Raw genomic sequence first — 23,268 nt, forward strand, 5'->3', positions numbered from 1 at the left:
TATTTAGATCGAAGCACCGGTAGCCGCGGTGGTTTGGTGGATATCCGAGGAAAACGCATGCATTTGACCGGTGTTCAAGTTTATGTATCATGGTAGATGGTTTGAGTGGGTAGCATAGGCAGCCAAACACTCGAAGATGAGGGTAGGATGGTTGACGGTTATATAGGACTGTGGTTGGGTTGATGAGGTTATTTGGTTTGTTGGGTAGGATGTTTAAAAGGTAGGTTGCTGTTTCAAGAGCATAGTGCCAATAGGTGTTTGGTAGGTTGGATTGAGCAAGAAGAGTGCGAACCATGTTATTGATAGTGCGGATTTTGCGTTCGGCCCTACCATTTTGGGAGGAGGTATGAGGCACGATAGACGGAACGTCATACCGTGTTGATTAAAGAATTGAGTAAATTGATTATTGATGTATTCTTTGCCGTTATCACATTGTAATTGTTTAATGCGTTTATCAAATTGTGTTCCAATCAGGTTATAAAATTTTTGAAAAATGGAGAAAACCTGTGATTTCCTACTGATCGGGAATGTCCATATAAAATCAGAAAATTCATCAATAAATAAGATGTAGTAGCGGTGACCCCCGGAACTCAAGATCGGTGAGGTCCAAAGGTCACTGTGAACAACTTCAAAAGGCTAATAAGTACGATTACATGAACTAATAAAAGGGAGTTTGACACTTTTCCCAAAAACACACGGTTCGCAGACACGTTTATTAGACTTAGAAAAAGAAATAAAAGAAGACTTCTTGAGAGATTGCAAAGGACATGAGCCAGGGTGGCCAATACGTTGATGCCACAGTGTCTGTGAGATCGCCACATTTGCTGATGTAGACTTGATTTTTGAGAGCATTTGTGGCGTCAGGAGATACAAATCACCGGTACTGTTGCATTGGAAGATACGGGTCCGCGTCTTGAGGTCTTTCACAGTAAAACCGAAAGGGTCAAATTTAACAGAAACCCAATTATCTGTGATTAAACGTCTAACAGATAAAAGATTATGGATTAAATTAGGTGCATAAAGGACGTTGGTTAATTTAAGTGGCGGAAACGGTGGGGGTAAGGTTTGATTGCCTTGTCCAAGAACCGGAACAGTTGTCCCGTTTCCAACGATAATATTACGATGAATGCCATTATTAAAGTAAGACGTGAAGTTACCTGGCTGGTTTGTCATGTGGGTGGTTGCTCCGCTGTCCATAGCCCATGGAGTATCCGGTGGATTAAGTGATATTGTGTATAAGGCCTGGTCAATGTCGGTCGGGGTGTAACCTGCTGTAAACGCCTGATTCGGTCGTGGGCCTAGGATATCCTCGGAGAATGACTACCAGTGGATCGAGGGGTGGTTGGATATGGGCACGGTGGTTGATTGGACCATTGATTTGCATGTGAACCGTGACCCCATGAGGGCTGGAAAACCCATTGACCTTGAACCGAGTTAAATGGATTTGGAGGCTGTGAATAGGTGCAGTTGGGTGGTCCTCGACCACCAAAACGACCACGGCCCCTGCCACGGGACCTACCCCTACCCTACCGCGGTCAGCCGATGCATCAGGAGTGGACCGCTGGTCCGACCGAGGGGCTTGAGTGTCGGGTTTTTGAGAGGTTGTAGCATGCAGAGCGGCTCCCGCGTTCTGTGATGCATGTAAGGTCATGTTTGTTTTTCGATCATATTCCCGCATAAGCTTGGAACGTGTCTCGTGAAACGAGGGAAGTGGTTGAAGGTTGGAAATCAACATAGCAATCCCTTCGTATTGCTCGTTTAACCCGGTAACAAGTTGTTGAACCATCTTCGCATCCGTTAATGGCGCCTCGATATTAGCAAGTTGGTCGCATATGACCTTGACCTCTTGACAGTAGGCTGCCATGTTTTCAAAGTTATTGAGGCGGGTATTATTAAGTTTCTTGGTAAGGTAGATGGCTCTGGATGATTTATTATCTTGGAATAATGTTTCAAGGGTGGTCCAAGCTTCATGTGCAGTCGTGTTGGGTTTGAGGATGGTGTTGATAAGGTCAAGAGAGATGGTGCCATAGATCCATACTATGGCATCTAACCGATCCCAAAGGTCGGCGGCAGCAAGGGCAGCCGCAATGTCTTTGGCGGTTTGTTTTTCCTTGGACACGGAGGAGGCATCAGGGGCGGGTTTTGGCAATAGGTGATTGTAAACTTGATATGCACGGCAATGGATCTTGAACAATTCCGACCACGATGTGTATTGGCCGGTCTCATTATCGAGAAGAATCGGGACAGCATGCCTGATGTTGGAAACGGTGTGCTGGGTGAAGTTTCGATTCCATTGTTGGTGAGTAGGATCGAGGGGGTACCGCTAGCGAGTGAAAGAGAGATGATGAAGGAGGAGGGGGTGGGCGGCGGCGGTGATTAGGCTAAGGATACCATGTAGAAAGAGATAATTGGTATAATTTCCTTGATCCTCATTATCACCAAACCGGTTACATATATACACAGGAAATCCCATTTAATTAGGGATGAAATCAACTAACAATATTATCTATATTTAACCGATATACATGCCAACTATACAATATCTATTACTTATAAACATCTTGAATCAATTCTGCATTAATTCACACACTGGTGCAGGATTGACACTTAGACAACTAAGAATTAGACAAGTGAACCAAGAGGGATTGTGCACGATACTGCAGATTATGCTACTAGTTAATGCTTGTAAACTATGATGCATGATCATATTGCTTATTAAACATGCCATCATTATGATGTCAATTGATGTTTTTCTTTTGGAAATTGAACACTTTTAGAAAAAAGTAAGGAATCAAGTCCTAATTTGCTTAAGTAATATGATCAAGTTGATAGGAGTATTACTTAGTGACTATTTCATAGAGGGCAGAATCAAACACTAAGTTTCTAAAAGTTCATGATGACAACTAAAGGATAAAGCATAAGTTCACCAAATCATGCATTGAATCAACATTACAAACGCACAAGTTCGCGATATGATTACATTTTTCTTGTATTGAAATTTAGCAATAGCTTAATGAAACTTCGAGTAGCGACGTTGAAAAACCTTTTAAAAACATATGTATGTGGGTGCTTTTAAGATCTTAATCATGATCCTGGTAGATATTTTTCATGATAGTTTTTGTAACTAGAAATCAAATATCTAGCAGGATCGTGGTTCCATCATACATAGATCGTCTACTTTAATCATATTAAATTTGTTACAGTACAACGGTATTTAGAAATATGAGTCAGGTTGCACCAACACATCTCGCTAACCAATTCAAATGATGGCCATTGAAGTTAAAAGACAATTTTCTGAAGCACTGGTAGGACAGGTTTCAGTTGTTGGGTATTAAAGAAACTGGTACGAACACAGGTATACGATAATGCAAATTATGAGTATACAAAACAGAGACACAGAGAAACTACTTGATATATATCAAATAGTATGTGATCTTATTTTTCTTCACATGCTATAAATGTATACGTATATACATTTTGATACAGTGTGATACTGTGATCAACAATTACACCCCTATGCTTAGTGTAATTGTCACTAATGGTCAACGCAGTTCAACACCATCCACATAATATATTCGACCCATACAAGTATACAACCTACGACTTAATGTTTATACATAATATGAATGTAACATGTAACTATGATAGCAAGTTTAGTGCAACAATTCAATACTTCCTTCATGGCTCTGTGTGTAAAGCTTAATCAAAAGGGCAAGAGTTTGAATGTAAGTATTGTTCTTCAATGATTCATAGAGATTACAGCTTGATACATATATACAATTTGAGGAGAAATTGATGGAGATAATCAAGGAATACTGTTAAAAACATATTTGACTATCTTTAGGAACTCAACCTAATTAAATTTTGGTTATGTTTTTATTGTAGACTTAATTTCCTAATAATGTACTCATCTTGACCTTCTTCGACCTGCTACCACTTGATTCTCCCAGCAGATATTGATCTTCAGCGCCGACAAACGTATTTTTCCTTTCCTTGAGCACCTTGTAGTACCACTCTAGGACTTCTAAGTACTGTACATAAATCACCATCAAACTGAATCAATGCCTTGTCCCAAGCCAATCCAAGGACGTCTCGTGCTATGATCGGCCATACACTCCTATTTGACACCCTCCTGTATCCTCCATTCAATTCAACTAAACTGTACAAATCAAATAACTCTACTTCTTCACTATTATATATCTAGTTTAGGTGGGACTGGTTTCTCATATGTGATTTTCAAAAAGTCCATTTGAAACCGGTCCACGAAACTGTTAAACTTGTCCTTATACTTAATTCAAGAATGCATCATGAATCTGTTACAAGTCTAGGAAGTGATCATACATCCATCAACGGATAAAATGCTTGAAAGATAGGTAACCACACCTTTCTACTTTAGTCAGTTTCAAAAAGAAAAAAAAAGCATATTGTATATCTTAAGTGTAAAGTTGTGACATATTGCCTGAATTTAATACTATCGAGGTCCTTGGAAAGTTTATCAATGCTGCATGCTAAAAGTTAAAAGATATATAGAATGTTATAACTAACCATGATTTGTATCTTGGGGTGCAAACGAGCCCAGCTTACGTACCTCGAGCATTATAAAACTCGAGCTAGGCTCGTTAGACTTTTCTAAAGCTTGAGATCGAGCTCAGTTCTAGCCGAGCCCATAATTTAAGGATCAAGCTTGGCTCGATGGCTTGAGCTAATTTGAAAAATCCCTTAAACGAGCAAAAGCTTGGATCGAGCTCGTTTGTGGAAACCTTAAGCAAGCCAAAACTTGGCTCGAGCTTGACTCTGCAGTGTGAAACTTTAATTAAAATATAAATTAACATAACAAACTCCACCAAGAAAAAGTTATTCGGTTTTCAGACGAAGAAGAAATTAAGTCATTAACATAAATATCCACCAAAAAAATATAGAAAGGTATACTTAAACCATATGAATTTTATAAAACAACCAAAATAACCATAAGAAGTAATGAGACCAAGTCATAGTTGTCAATATCGAATAGCGGTTAATAGCAATAAGCTACATATATGCTATGTGATAGTGCTCCCTATTTCATGCTTAGCGATAAACTAGTGTTTAGTAGCAATTTTTGAAAAAATAAATAGAGTTGCCGATCATTCACGAAATTAAGTTTTTACAGTGGATTTGGTGAAGATTGGTAGATAAAATTGCCTAAAAATTCAGTTTTTGAATTTTTTGTTATTAAAAACAAAAACTGTCTATTTTCACACTATGGATCAAGTCGCTATACGCCTATACATCAGATTGCGGGGAACTCCCGCTTCGCAACATAGTGTGCTATAAGCTCGCTTATTCGCTATTGACAACAGGGGACCAAGTTAATATTTTAGACACAAACTGCATGTCCTATGCTAATTAAAAAAAATTCGTCATTCTCAAATTTGCATATATAGCCAATATTCACAAAATCCCAAGTGTGAAACTTTTACTGGAACACCTAATGCAAACACTTGACAAGTAAATTTAAATAGCTGCTGACTGCCCTGCTATGAAATGTGATTGTTTTTGTTTGTGTCTTGCTCTTTTAGTTTATTCCCTAGCCCAAAACTATCAATTTTCAACAATTTGTAGTCAAGTATGTTTTTTATTTTTTATTTTTTTGGATAAGACAACCTGAATACATGACCGTTTCAGAAACAATTTCGTGAGGTTCAAACATATATTTACTATCAATGATCAAGGCTACACCTAATTTAGTTGTGGGCCATATATTTGCTTGAGTGATGTACAGTGATGAAGGAAGATAGTAAATCGCAAGGTCGTTGAATATGAATCGTCGTAGGACAAGGGATTTACTGTAGTAAGTCTGTAGTTTAGAAGTTTAGGATCAGTTTCGCCAATGAAAAGAGGGTGGCGACGCAGCTTGTTGTCCGCTTACCTGTCTCTTTATTGTAATTGAATCCTTTTTACAAATATTTTATGAAGTTATCAAAATAAATGATAAAATAGAAAATACGTTTATTGAGTGAAAAACAAAAGTTAGTAATGGACTTATGGGCTGATTAACTTGGGTTGTGAAATAGACAGCTTGTTTGAGCTTTTTATCGATCTAATCTCAAGTAACTTGCTAGCAGCTTGGCTAGTTTACGTTGGGATATCACATGAAAGTAGTATACAAAATTGAATGTGAAAAACAACTGGATATGGTTCTAAGTAATCAGATAGACTGTGACGGAACTTGGTGTCGAAAACGATCACCAAAGAAATACATATATACAGATGTGCTGCTGGTGTGTGTAACTGAAACAGTTACAATAATAGACCGCCAGCATGAATGTTTAACTAATTAACACAACCATTAAACCGTCATGTGTCCCTAATACTAAATTACGCAATGAATGTCACACACTAATATACAAACATAATAGAAGGTCAAGTTCTTATCAATTCATTGATCATTTGATCTAATAATATTGATTGAACTTGAGCCATTTTGTGTCACTGTATTTTATGCAGAATATGGGATCATATTCAGATGTTGAAGTAATCCATAAGTGCAACAAATCAAGTGGTCCATTAATTAAACAAACATAAAAGATTACATATTTCATAACTTCAAACAAACATACACGATACACAAATAAACAAACAACGTACCCATAATAATCCCGCTCATAGTATAGCTATTGGTAGGGTATGAGGAGGGTACACAACACGTGTTTTTTCTTTAATTTATTACAAAACTCAAATCGTAAAATAAACATTGGTAACCTTTCAGGTAGTTGCACAACAGTTCCAACAAACACAACATCACACCTTGTTTTATTATCATCAAAACACATGGCGTAACAAAATATCATTTAACGACAAAAGCTTCGAGCTGAACGTGGCTCCTCGCCCTCAACTTTTTGAAGTTTGACCAATGTATAGACACCGGCTCCAGCCAGGGCTCCAAGTGTGGGTGCCAACAAATAGACCCATATCACCTTGTAGTTCCCTGCTGCCACCGCTGGACCTAGTGTACGCACCGGATTCATTGAACCACCACTTGATGGCCTGCATGCCATGCATATTAACCAATAAACAAACAAACAAACGCACCCAGTAATATCTTAGTCATATATAAATATGACCACTTACCCTGCAACAAGAATGTTGAGCATAACAGTAGCTCCAACTGCAATACCTGCCAGTTCTCCCACCTAAATGAACATAGTTATATTATTCTATACTCCATTGGCCGGTTTCTAGAAAAAATAAAAGGAAAACAAAAGTATGTTATACGTACAGCACCAGTATCAGTTGCAACCGCGGTGACAACAAAGAGCAGATTAAATGTAATGATGAACTCAAGTGCAAAAGCTTGACCAGTGCTAACTGTAGGAACAGTGACACCACCGGACATGAAGGGGTCAAAGACACCTTTGAGTGCAAAGGAAGCACATATGGAGGCTGATACTTGGGCTAAGATGTAGGCTGGGACCTGGGCCCATGGAAAGTGACGGAGGGCTGCGAATGCAATGGTGAGAGATGGGTTCAAATGGGCTCCTGAGATATGACCAGTTGATAATATTATTATCATCACGGCTAGGCCTGCACATGCTGCGTTACCGATTAGTGTCTCGGAGTTTGAGTACTTTTCGTTCACTATTGGTCCGGCTGTTGCTGCGAATATTAAGATAAAAGTTCCCACAAATTCTGCTCCTACCTGTATATATGAATTATTTAAAAGATCAAGACAATATAACACCTATTTTCCATATTGAACCAATTGATTTGAACAAAATATTGTATATGAGTTTATTTCGGTTAATATCGAATCATACAATGGATTTATTTGGGTCTACTCAACATAGACGACGTGACAAAACGAACGAATTATAAAACTTATTATAAATTAGGTCAGCACCACCCATTATCAATATTGTTTGTGAACACACATACTCGTAGTAAGCATCGTCGGTGCCACCACTCTACCACCAGCACTTCCACCAACACCACCATCATTGTCGATTTGTCCCCTTCATCTCCGTCGCCATCACCTTTGTGGGCACCACCATGGCTATCTCCACCTTGTCACTAGCCATCATTAAAAATATAACGGGTGAACCTATTTGCTACAATTTTTTTCTCCTAAATGACTCATTTCAACCTAGACCCGTTTATATATGTCATCCAAACCTGTCTAGCTAGTTTGTGAGGCTTAGGATTTTTGTATAGTTGTTAGTATGTCTTTTAGTCTAGTTTCTTATACGTCAGACCGATTAGGCGGGGAAAGAAGGATGATCAACTCAATATATATTTGATTTTCAACATGAATAGTTTGGTTAAATGGAAGGAACATTGCACTTAGGAGTGTAAATTCTAAGATACCACAAATCTAACCCAAAATTTGCGTTTTTGGATTTCATCATAAAAATGTCTAGGTCAATTTTTTGGTTGACTTGCAAACACGTTTAGCTAAACAAGTTTTGTTCAAGTCAATCCAACTATTCAACGGACTCACGGAATCACGGGTTAACCATGCATGTAATATGTTAATTTTGTAATTTTTAAAAGGATGTGTATTGTGTGATATATAATTCAGATTAGGTACTTCATGCCAAAAATTATAAAGCATAATTCGGGATCATCTTTTATAGTTTAAACGTAACTATTTTCTATATACATTTGTATTTATAGTTATAAGATTTAGATTTTGTAGTTGTAATACTTAAAAATAAAATAAAATTTTGGATTAAAGGAAGAGAAAATTCCCCAAATGTTTATTTTGACTCTCCAAGTCAAATTTTTGTACCCTTGACCAAAAACTTCTAAACTACCTTCTCTTTACCGTCGGACGCCCCTTTAAAAAAGTGTCGGATGCCTGTTTTTAGAACTGATAGTTGACACCCACGTGTACAAGATATCTATGATCCAATGATATTTTAAAAGATATCACCGATCCATTAGTATAATACGGTTGATTTAACGGTATAACAGTTTTATATCGTTGGATCGACGATATCTTTTACAATACCGTTGGATCAATGTATCTTTTACACATGGCAAGAAATGAACGGTTTAAAAACTGGCATCTGACATTATTTAAAGGCGGGTCCAACATTAAAGAGTAATGACATTTGGGAACAAAACTTTGAGTTGGAGGATTAAACGGACTCTATAAAACCTACGTGCGTTCTAAATTCATGTCAAAATTTAAGATAATAAGATTCATGACAAGGTTGACAAGTTCAAAAAAAATATGTCAAATCCATAAATAAGTCTAGTAGTCTACCACCCACGTTTCTCAATTAAAAAATGAACAAAAAGTCAACGATTCATTATGATGGTCGCTTGTTGGTGTATTTGGCAAGCGATGAATAAGAGTGTTATTGAACATGAAAAGGGCGGATGTCCAAAAGATTGTGGGTCAAATCAAGTCTCTAAGTTTTCTTTGGTTAAAAACCCGTTCAAGGAGGGTAGGGCTTGAGTGGAGAAAGTGGTATTTTAATGCATAATTTATTGTTTTCTTATGGTTGTTTGTGTTTGGTTTTGCTAATGACTTGCTAGCGGATTTATGGGTTTAATGAAAGTTGTCGTTGAAAAAAATATGTCAAATCCATAAATAACTAGTCTAGTACAAAGCTACCCTAGCCACGTTTCTTAACTATAAATGAACAAGAAGTCAACGATCTAAAAGTGCTATGATTGCCAAATAATGAATATACATAAACTACTTTATTAAATTAAAAAAAAAATACCTTTCGGGTGAGAGAGATATCCGGCGTAGGGAAATCAGTGAAGCATGTGTTTGGTCCACCCCACGATGATGCATCAAGTGGCAAACACTTCCGATGAGGCATTGGCTTCCGGTCATATGACAAAGAGTCTACTCTTAAAGATGTGAACAACGGACCTCCCGGTGTTCCCGGTGTCGCCGGAGCTGATACCGGCGGCGTTGGTGCATCACCAACTTCCATTTCAACAATTTGGATTGTTACTTCCCTTGTAAATATATATACTAGCTAGAACTTAATACAATTTTTTTTTAATTTTTTTTTCTTATGTAAGATATTAAGATATGTGACAAAAACGTTACATAATACGTAGATTTTTATAAAATTAGTGTTACACACTCGTATGAATTTGATCCAGATCGAATCGAATCAAGATTCTTTTTTTTTTTGGTTTTCTAGAGAAAAATAGTATGGATTGTGTGAAGTTACATACTTGGTGGATTTTTATGAATGTTGGATTAAGGAAGAGAGATTTTGAAGGTAGCCAGAGTAAACCGAGAACTAGTCGAAATTAAGAAAGATTGTGAAAACTATGATCATATAAGGAAAGTTTGAATGTTTTTTGTTTGTTGAAAATTGGGAAGAAGGAATATGTTACATGCTAATAGGGTTTTTATAAAAGTATGATCAAGGAAGAAAAAGAAGCAAGTGATCCAGGTTGAAGATTGAAGGGTGAATATATAGATAATGAAAAAGAGAGTTGAAATAACTTAATAAGCAAAAGGCTGAAATTGGGATGAATGATAACTGTGAAGGCTGAGTGAATGTATATAGTTATGAAGTCAACTCTTTGGAAGTTGCCTATTAAATGTATGGGGTGCATAGATCACAAAAAGTCATATTCCACTGTTTCACAGCACTCCCTCGCTATGTATATAATATTATGTATCATTATATAATTAAGTTCTCGTTATATGAAATTCTTTTTTATAAGGTCAAATATTGTAAACCAAGAAAAAAAAAGGATACCTTGCAAGAAATGACAAAACTAAACTTGCATAATTTCGTATTCCTCTGTTTGATACACAGAAAGTAGATTTAATATACTAATTGCCTACAGAGAAAAGTTTGTTATCAAAAATCTTGACATTTCGCGTTCTCTAAATTATCCAACGTGTAACTAACGAGATTGCTTGAATCGCTATGCACTTCTCGTTGTTTTTCTTGTGTTTAGTTGGACATTCCAAAATGTCTTTCAATGAAGCGAAATCACTAGACGACAATAACTTCACCCAATTATGAATAAGCAACCACAATCAAAATGTCTTTCAATGAAGCGAAATCACTAGACGACAATAACTTCACCCAATTATGAATAAGCAACCACAATCATTTAGCTAACCAGCAATGAAACATTAAACGTACTAAAAATTCTCCGGCATATTACACAACACAAAAATATCATTCCCAATGTCTATACCTCTAGTCAAAAGTGCAAGTTTGATAGAGATTCGGTCTAGAAGTAACCGATCCTCACAAAACAATTAACTTTGATGGGAATGCATTTCAACCAGCAGTTACTAGCAACAATCTGATGTTCCATATTGTCAAGTTCCCATCTCAAATTTTTTGACCATATTACCCTCTTCCAAACCATCCCAACCCATCCATAACCAAGAATTTGGGTTGCTTGTAACCATAGGCGAAGAGATAAGGTTCATACAACTTTGAAAATCACTTTTTAACTGCCCCAACCTTAATGGTCTCAACCCTCTCCGTAACCATCTAACTTCATTATCAATCAAATTATAGCACTCCGTATATGATTGTCTTTTTGCTTTTCCAATGCAAACAATAAGAGGAATAAAAATTTTAGAGGCTTATCACTCACCCAAATTAATGTCAAGCCAAAACTGAGTTTTATCACCCATACTCAATTTAATCTGTAACGTGTCAAGCAATTTTAGGCGACTAATACTCCTATCGATTTCTAATTTATTAATACATTTCTAAATGCCTCCAATAGATCTCTTGACGGGGATAGTGCCCAATGACTAAACACTCGTGTGTATAGTAGCTATAATCCGAACCCAGACAAAGATTTACAATTTTTATAAAACGTGACCACCATTTTACAAGTAGGGCTATGTTTGTTGCATTTAAACTCCCAACCCCAAATCATCCCGCTCCTAGTCCGGTTATGTTCTCTGCCACACCTCCCAACTAGTTGTATTTTTTTTTCTAGTCTCCACCCCATAAGAACCAATTCGTTTGGATTTCAACTGTCTTAGCATTTTCATGATGCGATTCTAAAAATCTAAAAATAATACATCCCAAGCTTTCAAGTTCCAATGACTTAAAGTTAAGTGCCCCCAAAAAAGAATGTTTTTGCTTTTCGTGTTGTCAGTTTTGCATCAAACTTATCTAGAATCGATTGCCAATTTCTCAAAAGACCCATATTTGCTCCGATTGGTAAACAAAAGTATAGAAAGAAACTTGGAAAGGGTAACTTACCAAACTCCTCGTTTTGAGAACTATATTATATTTAGAACCATCTAAGCTCGTGTAGATGATGCTTGTGAAATTATAAACAACTTAATTCTCTAAATATTTTATTGACTTAAAAGGAAAAATAATAATAAAACAAGTATAAATTACATAGTCATATAAATAGTGTATGTGAACAATTCAGTTAGACCATATTTTTAAAATAATCTTAAACATAACTAAATTTACATACCAACTGATAAATTTATCTAATAAACAATATACGAGTTAAAGCGTTTTTTTTCGTAATTCTTAATTTATTGTTAGTTCTAAAATATAAATCATGGTTACATATACTAAAATAACCCAAAAATGAATGACTAAGATGAGAATGAACTATTCTTAAATAATAATCAATAGCTAATTTGAGAAGAGTGGTTTTTGTTGATGATCGAACTCAAGTAATTTGCAACAAGGATGCAACCAAGGAATAGTATATGAAATTTTGTGAGCTACATATATTTTTCTTTTTCTTTTCTAAAAAATGTTACTTTTTAGAAAAGAAACTTATAATTAAAAGAAATGAAAAAAATTATAAAAACGTTTGTTTGACAACTTGAACTATTAACAACTCCAATAATTATTCACAAGTCGCAACAAAACATGCTTAAATACTTTCTCATATAATTTTATATTATAACTAGTTTTTATCCCCCGTATTACGGGGGTTGTTTTATATTGTTTGTTTAAATATTTATTTATCTTTTGAATTTATATTTTTTTATTATATAAAAGTTAATAATATACTTATGGTTTGATGATAAATTGTTTCACAAAAAAAATAAGATGTTATAACCCGATTTAAAAGCTATATGGTTTTGATGAGACCCAAAAACTGTTTATTTTTTTTACTATAAAATGGGTTTTTAATTATAAATAATATTTATAAAAGTTAATAACATACTTATGGTTTAATGAGACCCAATACCTGTTTATTTTTTTTACTATCAGATTGTTTTTTAATTTAAATAATATATATATATATATATTTTTAAAAATAAATAAGATATTAATTTTTATTATATCATATTTTATAGGATTTTTACATCAATAATTTGGTGAGAATAATTTTTAATTTAATGAGATATTATAACCCGTTTAAGGAATATCTGGGTTTGGTAAGACCCATACCCATGAATTCGGGTCAAATGCATGAGAAGCCTCAATTTAAAAATCAAGCAAATCTGGTGACTCCAAAAAAATGGGGAGTGACCACATCACGACACGTAAGATTTTTATGTCGTCGTTATTATTATATAGATATAGATATATATGCATGGTTTGATAAAATAATTTATTAAAGATAATGTGTACATGTTTGTCGCCATGTACTTTGATCATTCACGATAATATTAATAAAACCGCTACATTTCGTCCTATGTAAGTTTTATAAACAAACTACACCATTTTGTTTATAAGTTCTCTTATTTTCTCTTGAGCAATATTATTATTTATTGACATTTTGATTAGTTGTTTAACATTTTCGTTAACCTATATGTCAAGTACGATGGTCTTTTAAATTTCGAACAACGTACGTGGTCATAGTTTTATTACTATAAGATCGTTTAGGAAGATATAAATTATGTGATTCAACTGTTGGACCGCCCAACCAATAGTAGGACTGGGAGTTTAATAATCGAGTCAAAAAGAATATTATAACCCAAAAGTCAAATGCTTGCTAACTACATTATCAATGATCCAATAATCGAACCGGAAAACCAATATAATGAACAACTAGGTCCAGAATTATGTTACAACTTGTTTGAATGAATATAGGATTGGCGGAGGTTCTAAACATGGCCGGCTTGGGCATGAGGCAACCTATGCAACCAGTCAGGGCACTTACTTTTCGATGACACAAAATTATACGTACATATAACTTTTTATAGGATGAGTATCATTTAAGAACTATCATTTTTATAAGAACTTTGAGAACTCATCTTAACCATTTACATTTTGGTCAATGGTTAAAAATAGTAATGGCTATGGGTAATAACTAAATAAGTAAAAGGGCATTTTAGAGATCAAAACTATTCTCTTTCTTAAGTGTTCCTGTAATCTCTTCAATCTCTCTCCTTAATCACGTTTAATTCATTTACGGTTTCTGATTTCTCTTCCCAGTTTAAATTAAACAATTAAACAATAGAATTTTGGTTCATGTTTTTTTTGTGTTTTGGTCAATTGATATTTATTAGTTTTATTGAAAATTAGCACTACGTTCGTCAAGGGTTAGTAGCGATTCTCCTTTTTATATTTTATCTTCAACGAAACTAGGTTAGTGCAGTTAATTAATTTTTTGAAAAGCAATTGATATTGCTAAAAGTCATATACGTACTGGGAAATCATAAAACCAAAGTTTTTGTTTTATCTTTTATATAATGACTTTTATATGATTTAATATCAATCCATATACAGTATGTAAACAGATAACCAGTTTCTATAGAAACCAAATTGGAAAATGATATTTAAGATGAACATTTACATACATGGAATTAGATGATCAACTTGAAATTTGAATGGTTAGTATGAAGATTTACATATGTACAAATAAATGGATATGTAAAAATGATGAACAATATGTAAGTTTACATACATGTAAATAGTATGCTCACGTAAATTTACATGCATGCATATTTGCATATCATCTTGAATTAGTTTAAACGTTAGTTTGAAAAAATAGATGTAACCATATATCAATTTGTTCTTAACATGTGTGTAAATACGTAGAAAGAAAAAAAATACAAAGATGAAAGACAATGAGTAGTTTGTTAATTATTTAGAGAGAGAAATTTAAAGAATTCCAACTATACCCTTTTTATTTAATTTTTTATTTTTAAAATAAATAATTAATGAGTGGTCTAGATTAGTTCTTAAAGTTCTTATGAAAATTAGGGTTCTCAAAGGAAACTAACCCATAGATACAAATCTTAATTATCTTCTTATTATATATTGGGCTCGATATTTTTCGTTATGCATGACACAATTAAGGTATTGAGTCCAAACTAACTTTAAAATAAAAATAATAAACATACACGAGTTGAGCAAGTCATATAAATATTCGTTACTCGTTAATGTCGTTTAAAAAAAATTAGCTTATATATTCCGTTACTCGCTATGGCTTACAGGTTTTTTTTATTTCGGCTTGGTCGATATACATAAATTCTCAGAAATGGTCCTGGTTATAAAAGTCATCTCACATAGGTAGAAGTAGAAGTGTAGTATAAAAGATTGAAACCATATCAATCGTTTTATTTTGTTATTTAAGTATTGGGGCAAACTTATGTTTATGGGTTGATTATATAGCCAAAGCCCAAAACCATGTCTAGCTGGCGTGAAGCAGTAAAGAACCTCGTGATCGGTTGTAACAAACCGTCGCCGTGTATCCCATCAAATACACCTATGAGTTCATAATTTACTCGAAATTTCTTTGGACGAATAATGAAGATTACATATCCATGAGTTAAGATGACATCAAAGAATACAGGATGAGATTTTGTATGCCTATCAAAAGTCTCGTATTTTAGATGTCATACTATGGGATTAATACACGCAATATTATGTCTCGATGTTTCCTTATCTAAAAGAAAAAAAAAATGGCCGTCGGAGGCTCGGAGCGATTCTAAAGGACTGATCCTTTACGCCTTGTTACACATCAGATCCTTTACGCCTTGTTACACGTCAGTCAAGTAACATAGCGTCTTCTTCAATGTTGTACATTAGAGTTGTCATATGTTCCTCTTCATCTTATTAGCAAGGATTGAGTCTTGTAGTTTTACCTACTTTGAGTTCATTATAATATAAGTATATGGTCTCTTGAATCATTCAAATTTCTTCACGATCAATTGTGTGGCCAGTTATCAATCTACTCCCTAACTTTTGTTTAAAAAAATACGTAAATACAGCACATTACGTATGATAAGTTTTATAGAGTAATCATCTAAAGAATTAGTCCTAGGTTATAATGCACTAATTAAGCCCCTTTAATCATGCATCAAACACTATTAATAAACTATTTCTTTTGCATTTTGTTCTCACCTCCCTTCAGTTCTCCATCAATCATCATTCTCTTTTTATTAAGAAATTCCAAGCACGTCTCTATAATCAATATTGTCGTATTAGTTTCATCCTTAAAATAATGGAAGGCATCACCATGGTGAACTCCTACTCTTCGTTCGCTTAACCTCTATCGCTTTGCGTACTCCTTTGGTTATTGTTGATAATGATATATTCATACGATAACACAGTCATGTGGCACAACCCGACCCGAGTGGACGTCATGATCTTTAATTAATAATGAACCTACGAGGGTTTGCTGTTTTCTTCCTCCTTTCATTAGTCTTGTCAAGATTCTTGTAAACACTAGCCACAACTAAATTAACCTGCTCGGCCCAGGTTACTTTTCATTAGAATATTGATAGCTAGCCTCCCTCAGTCGCCACCCACATCTTAAAGCCAATCATCCTTATGCCGAACTCCAATATATGAATTAATTAAGTAGTGTATTCTATGGAGTAATCCCATTATAATAATATAAGTTAAAATTGATCATCATATGTGGTGTTTATTTAGTTGATGGAATTGATCTTTTGCTTATCTTTAAGGAAAAAGAGCAAAAAAGTAAACGAACCATCAGCACAACAAAAAGTATCATAAACGTGTGGTGATAGCTAGCTTGTATCATAAAGTATCAATTAATTGCTACCTTATAATCGCATATCACCTTCTTTCAAGATTCGTTAGCATAATACGGTATAATAAACACTAAACGAAACAAAGGGTATAACACCAACCCCTATTAGGATTAACGCATACATTCACGAATTCTGAACACACAAGCAAAATTAATAAACGAAAACGGGGATTTAACGTGATTAAGTCTAAACTGATCTATATCCACGGGTGACAACTAGGTATTCTTTATTGAGGGACGACGATTACAAATACATAAGATCATATATGTAGAGAAACAACTAGGGTTTGCATCTTAGTAAGCAAGAAATCTAAATTGGGTTGGGCTCGGGCCCGCTGCCCGCACCCGTATCCTCTTTTGACTTCATATTAAACTGGGCCAAACAAGGCCTAAGAAACCAAAAATCTCCCACTCAAAGGCCTTGAACACTTTCATTTGTGCTCCTGATCGTGCTTTTATAATCTTAACATTAACTTTCCTTTAGTTGTCACCACCTTTTCATCAACTAACCTAAAGGCCCGTTGAAGCTCCCCGAAGCTCCAACACGTCAATCACTGCTAAACCTGCCTATGACTCTTTCTCTGTCCCAACCAGCTCTCACTGTAACAAACTACCGAATCCTAAGATATTATGAGAACAAACACTCTCCATATATATTCAACAAGTAATCCACTAGAAAGATTCTTCAAGTGCAATACTGGTTTTCTTAATCCACTGTCGGCCTGGAATTGTAACTGAAACACAACTTGTGCTCCCACTATCACGATGTCCTTCGATTGATTTAGCCTTTCTAGCTCGTTCATCCCGAATCTTCGCTTTGGCTCTAGGTTTATTACTTGCAAACGAACCTCTTCTACACGCGAGATTTTGTGAACCAGACTTTGTCTTTCATTATAACTGGATCAACTCCTTCTGGTGATATGTTGGCTATATACAACGAACCTATTTTCTTGTCATGAGCAAACACGATATTTCCTTTAACTACTTTTCACTGCCCATTCCGAACTTAACATCGTACCCTTGGTCATCCAATTGTCCGACTAAAATTAAACGTTTCTTCAATCTTGAAATAACCCTCACGTCTTTCAAAGCCCAAGAAGTACCGGCTGAAGTTATCAGCTCAACATGTCCTATACCCGTAACCTCAAGAATACCATTTTTCGCAAGTCAAACCTTTCCAAAATCCTCATAATTTAGATTCTTCATCGTTTCACTACAGTGAGTGGCATGAAACGATGCACCAAAATCCATCACACAAGCATCAACGTTACTCTCAACAATGCAAACTAAAGCCTCATCACAAGTGACCACGACATATGTGTCGTCTTCTGTAACATTCACCTATTTCTAACCATTCAGACACTGATACCTGAAGTGTCCCATCTCTTTACAAGAATACAATATCTTTTCGATTCTTAGACTGAATCGTCTTCTTGCTCTCACTGCCTTGTTCTTTTCCCCTACATTTGCCTTCTTTGGCTAACATATTGGCTGATGATTCACCTGAACTTCTGCGTCTTGTATTTTCTCCAATAATCAGGTCTCGAATCCTATGAAAAAAGTAATTTTTGTAGACAAACTACAAACTGCAGTCACTGTTTCAAAGCAAATGTCGAACAAAGAGGATAATAACAATAGGCCTTGAACTTCATCATCAAACTTAATGTCGATCGAAACTAAGCGGGACATGATCGAATTAAGATTATTGATATGTGTTGTAACTGACCCACCCTCTTTCATTCTAGTAGTCCTCAATATATTCCCTCATACCACGTCATTTCAGTCCCTAAAACATTTCTTCAGAGACTGTAAATCAGTCTCGGATACTATATTATTTTAGTCCCTAATGTATGACTTTAAGGACTGAAAATCAGTCCTCTAAACAAAAAAATATAGTCCCTAATACGTTTCGTAAGGTTCATGATTCCATATTAAATCAGTCTCCAATGCAATGCTTTTAGGACTGAGATTTAGTACCTGTTACTACTCGATTTTAGTCTTTAATACGCCTCTTTTAGGGACTACAAATTAATCCCAAATAGTATGTTATTTTAGTCCCTAGTATGTACTTTTAGAAACTGATAATCAGTCTCCTAAACTAGTCTCTAATGTATTTTTTTAGCTACTATATTTTAGTCTCTAATACTATGTGTATATTTTTAAAATGTTCATATAAGGACTGAAAAATAGCTGCTGATACAATTTAATGTCATAACAAGAGTAATATAATCCTCATAAATTTGATTCTTGGTTTCCCAAAAATCTCAATATATGTTTAAGCATTAATGTCATAACATAACCAATCAAAATAATGTCATACAATCAATTCGAAAACTTAAAGAAGTATTAGATTAAAGAAAACAAAAAAGTACTAAATGTCTTAACTAACGCCCTAGATAGTGTTGTCGCTATCACCTTCATCAACCGCTTGTGTGGCTATTGTGTTCTCGAAGTTTGGAAACTTTGTGCTTATGAACTTGAACATTTTTTCATATTTATCCTTGTCCCGTTTCTGTTCCGCCTCGAGTGTAATAACCTTATTTCTCAAAACTTCGTTCTCGCTTGAATCTCGTTGAGTTGATTCGGCTATTGATTTCATCCATCTATCTTTCTTCCTCAACACAGGCCCGACACCAACTTCCCATCTTGATTGTATTGTTTTCTTCCTACCGCATACACTTTTTATGGCTTCTTTCTCAATCCCATGTTCCATAGAAGTAGTAACAGTGGTTCCTTCAGATATTAATTTCTCCATGGCCACTTGTTTATGTTGAATAATATTTTTCTAACATAATAAATGGTACATGAACAAAATTTAGAACTAACATCAACCCAAAGATATTTAACCAAAAAAAAATTCAAAACTAAATGCCAATGTTTTAAAACCTGGACCGGACCAGCCGATCGGACCGGTTGAACCAGGACCCGGTGTGCCAAGCGGCCCGGTTCGCACCATATAACCCGTTTTCTAAAGAAACGACCGGGTTATAATCGGACCAAAGTGAACCAGATTCCGGGAACCGTTTGAACCGAAAGAAGATGTAAGTTACGTGAGGGCTATGATTGGATATCAATTGTATTAAAGGATATTTGTGTTATTTACTGAACTAAATAACTCATATACATTTATAATAAAAATAATATTAACTGTTCTATGAAATAATATTTATTACTACATGTATGCATACAAATAAATATATATGTATTTATAACAAAAAGTAATATATATAAATATATTATTTATGACGTCATCCGGGTCAAACACCGGTCCGCCCTCCCGGGTCGGTCCGAACTTTAACCCGGTAAGGTGTCCAGGTCAACTTCCGGGTCGGGCCAGAAAACATTGCTAAAAGCATTTAACAAAGAGATACATATGCAAGGCGCGAATCATCATTTAGCCATCCTTGTTTTGCGGCATTGTAATGCATCTTGTGATAACGTTGTAACGGATTAGGCGGCATGTGAGTCTCAGGATTTGTCTATCATCATAAAAAATTATAATAATGAAGCATAAACACATTTTAAAGAAAGAGTGAATTGTCATCGTAATTATTTACAATCACACATGTATATTTTGGTTTTTATATCCATATAGATTTCACCATTTAAATACTTATAAAACTATGATCTTTAGAACCCTTTAATCTTTGAAGTAATGTCTGATGAGCTTATTTGACATACACAATGTTGGTAATTGTGAGTTCTAATTCCAAAAGGTTGACTAAACTGTTTACAACAAAGCGAATACAAAAGCTTATGTGTGGCAAACAGATGAAATTCCGGGTTAAGGATCAAACAACAATGCGGCTTTAGTTGTGTATTCAGATGCCTAAAAATGGATTACTACATGTGGCAAAAAAGACTGTCCATGCGAGCTAGCTTTACAAGTCAAAATGGTCAACCTCTAAATTAGTTAATTCAGTTCCATTTGTAAATAGATTATGATTAATTAAAAGTAGGCAAATTGAATTTTATTAAATTTATTAAATAGAAAGAAGTTTATAACCTTCCTAGTATTCTTATGAAGAAAGCAATATGGTTTATCTTTAACAATTGCCATGAGGTTCAACCGTACTTAGAGAAGTTTTTTTTTCGTTTTTATTAATATATTTTTGGTTGTGAATTAGTATTTGACATTGCTAATAAACTGATATTTATTTACAAATGACAGAGAACACTTACAGTTTTTACAAAGGCAGCATCCTGAATCATCAAATTTTTCTGAGATGCAACGGTCTACATAACAGCATCATTATTATGTAAAAAATTGGGAACAGATTCAAGATGTGTATTCGCTAAATCCATCCCAAATGAATGAAGAATTATATGCATTGTCTTGCCCTCCTGATAATCGAGTTGTATCACAAAAGGGATACATAGTGAATGGAGTTAAATTCTTAGTTAAGTCGAGAGATGATCGCAGGCAAACACAAAATTGTGGAGTTATGGTCCCTGGCATTCATAATGACGTCTGAAGAAGCGTGGATCGACTCACTGGTAGACGATCTACTTTCCTCGGGTGTGATTATGCAATTTCACCGATGGTTTTCTTGGATCTGGGTTCTTCCACCTAAAAAATGAACAGCACCGTTAACTTACCCCTCAGAAAGGGACAGAGGGGTCCTCTTTGGGGTAACCCTCCGGTGTGAGAATAAGTATTTGTGGAGAAGATAATAATATCCGTAAGGAAATCTGGAGAGTATTGCTTAATAGCTGAATACTCTGTGTGATTGAGAGTGTTACTGAATGTAACTGTCTGTGAGTGAATGTAATTGAATATGCTTGAATGTGAATGAATGTGTGTTACTGGCTGTAACTGTGTGTTGTTGGATGATCTTTTCCTTGTGGAGTTGATGCTGTATTTATAGTGTTAGGGTTTCCACTGATTGGGCTCAGCCTTGTTGGCCTCCTCCAATTGCTCTGCGCCACGTGTCCTCTGGGACACCTGGTGCTTTCTCATTGGTTGTAATCACGTGGTAGCACATGTGTTATGCTGAGTTGTCCACCTTTCATCTGGCAGCTGTCAACATCAGCATATTCTTATTCCTTAAAAAGATACCTTCTGGAAGGTTGTCTGACGTGCACAATCAAGGTTGCCCTAATCCTGATTTGGATAAGGACGAGGTTGATTATGTGCATATGTGATATGCGCCAATCCTGAGGATGCGCGAGGTCTTCTCTTTATTCTCACGCGCAGATGTTTCATGCGCAGATGTGATATGCACGAGCATGTGATATGCGCCGCGCGCATATGTGATGCGCGAGCATATGTGTGCTTGGGCATATGATGCCTGAGCATGTGTGGTGCCTGGGCATATGATGCCTGAGCATATGTGATATGCGCCATGCGCATAGGTTTTGGCTTTGTGACATTTCAAGCCTCTTGTCTATATCTTGTGGGTTGACCCGCCTCGCTCGGTGTTGAGGCGGGTACATACCTCTTCAAGCCCCCCCAGTCTAATGTGTGTCTTGTCTCGCGCGAGCGAGGCAAGATAGATATTAGACTTAACAGTTTGTTCCTTTAATAGGGGTTTGTCTTTTACTTCTTATTATTCACCGTTGCGCGAAATTCTATCCTTTTGGTTGCAAACGAATCGGCCCTGTACGTGGTTGGTTGTTGCTGACGTGGGCCAGTGATGGAGACGTGTCAGGCCTTTCGTGTGCTCGAGGTGCTACAGTTGCCTTTCGTGTCCCCTCACATGCTGTCAGGGACACGTGTCGCGCTCGCTTTGGTCCGTTCCTGCGAGTGGTGGCGCGTGAACTCTGGCAGCAGCCGTATAGTTTCCTTTCATGTCCCCTCACACAGTGTCAGGGACACGTGTCGCGCTCGCATTGGCTTAGACCTGCGAGTGGGGGCGCGTGAAGTCCGTTCAGCACCCAAATTTCTCTCTCCTGGGCCTATAAAAGCCAGCCCTTAGAGTTTTTTATCCTTCATCTTCTTGTTTATTCTTCTGAGCTTTTCTTTCTTTGTCCTCTGATTATCTTTGTTCTGCTTCCCAAATATCTGTTCTTCAGAAGTTTCCCTTGTTCGATTTTACAGTTGTATGTCTGATAGTTCAGACAATATAATCTCCCCCATCCATTGCCGTAGAAAATCGTTAGTAATGTCTACATTGAAGAAGACCGGCAAGGGGAAGAAGGCTGCTGAGGGCTCATCGGAGGAGGTAGGGAGGACCAAGGCGGTGAAGAGGTGGAATGAAATCCCCTGCAAATTGAGGCAGGCTGATCTTGACAGCCTTATCGCCTCTCAGGGTTTTCCCACCCTGTTTGGCTGCATGTTGCCTGCAGCCGGGCAAACGGCGGCGGACCCGCCTGCCGGCTATATATCCCTATATAGCCATT

The 23,268-nt window shown here is 36.0% G+C and overlaps 1 protein-coding gene across 1 annotated transcript; it reads right to left on the reverse strand.

Moving 5' to 3' along the window:
* Positions 1-6,801: 6,801 nt before the first annotated feature.
* LOC143613944 (putative aquaporin NIP5-1) lies at positions 6,802-10,184 on the reverse strand. Its single transcript, XM_077087519.1, has 4 exons — positions 9,714-10,184; positions 7,259-7,678; positions 7,111-7,172; positions 6,802-7,026 (listed from the first exon to the last, which is right to left on the reverse strand). Exons 1-4 carry the CDS (start codon positions 9,930-9,932, stop codon positions 6,831-6,833), a joined length of 897 nt encoding a protein of 298 aa, XP_076943634.1. The 5' UTR covers positions 9,933-10,184; the 3' UTR covers positions 6,802-6,830.
* Between the last annotated feature and the right edge of the window lie 13,084 nt (positions 10,185-23,268).

This window comes from Bidens hawaiensis, unplaced genomic scaffold (genome assembly GCF_021521415.1).
Source record: "Bidens hawaiensis isolate Kalapana, Puna unplaced genomic scaffold, B.hawaiensis_p1.1 tig00038569_1, whole genome shotgun sequence".
Lineage (NCBI taxonomy): Eukaryota > Viridiplantae > Streptophyta > Magnoliopsida > Asterales > Asteraceae > Bidens > Bidens hawaiensis.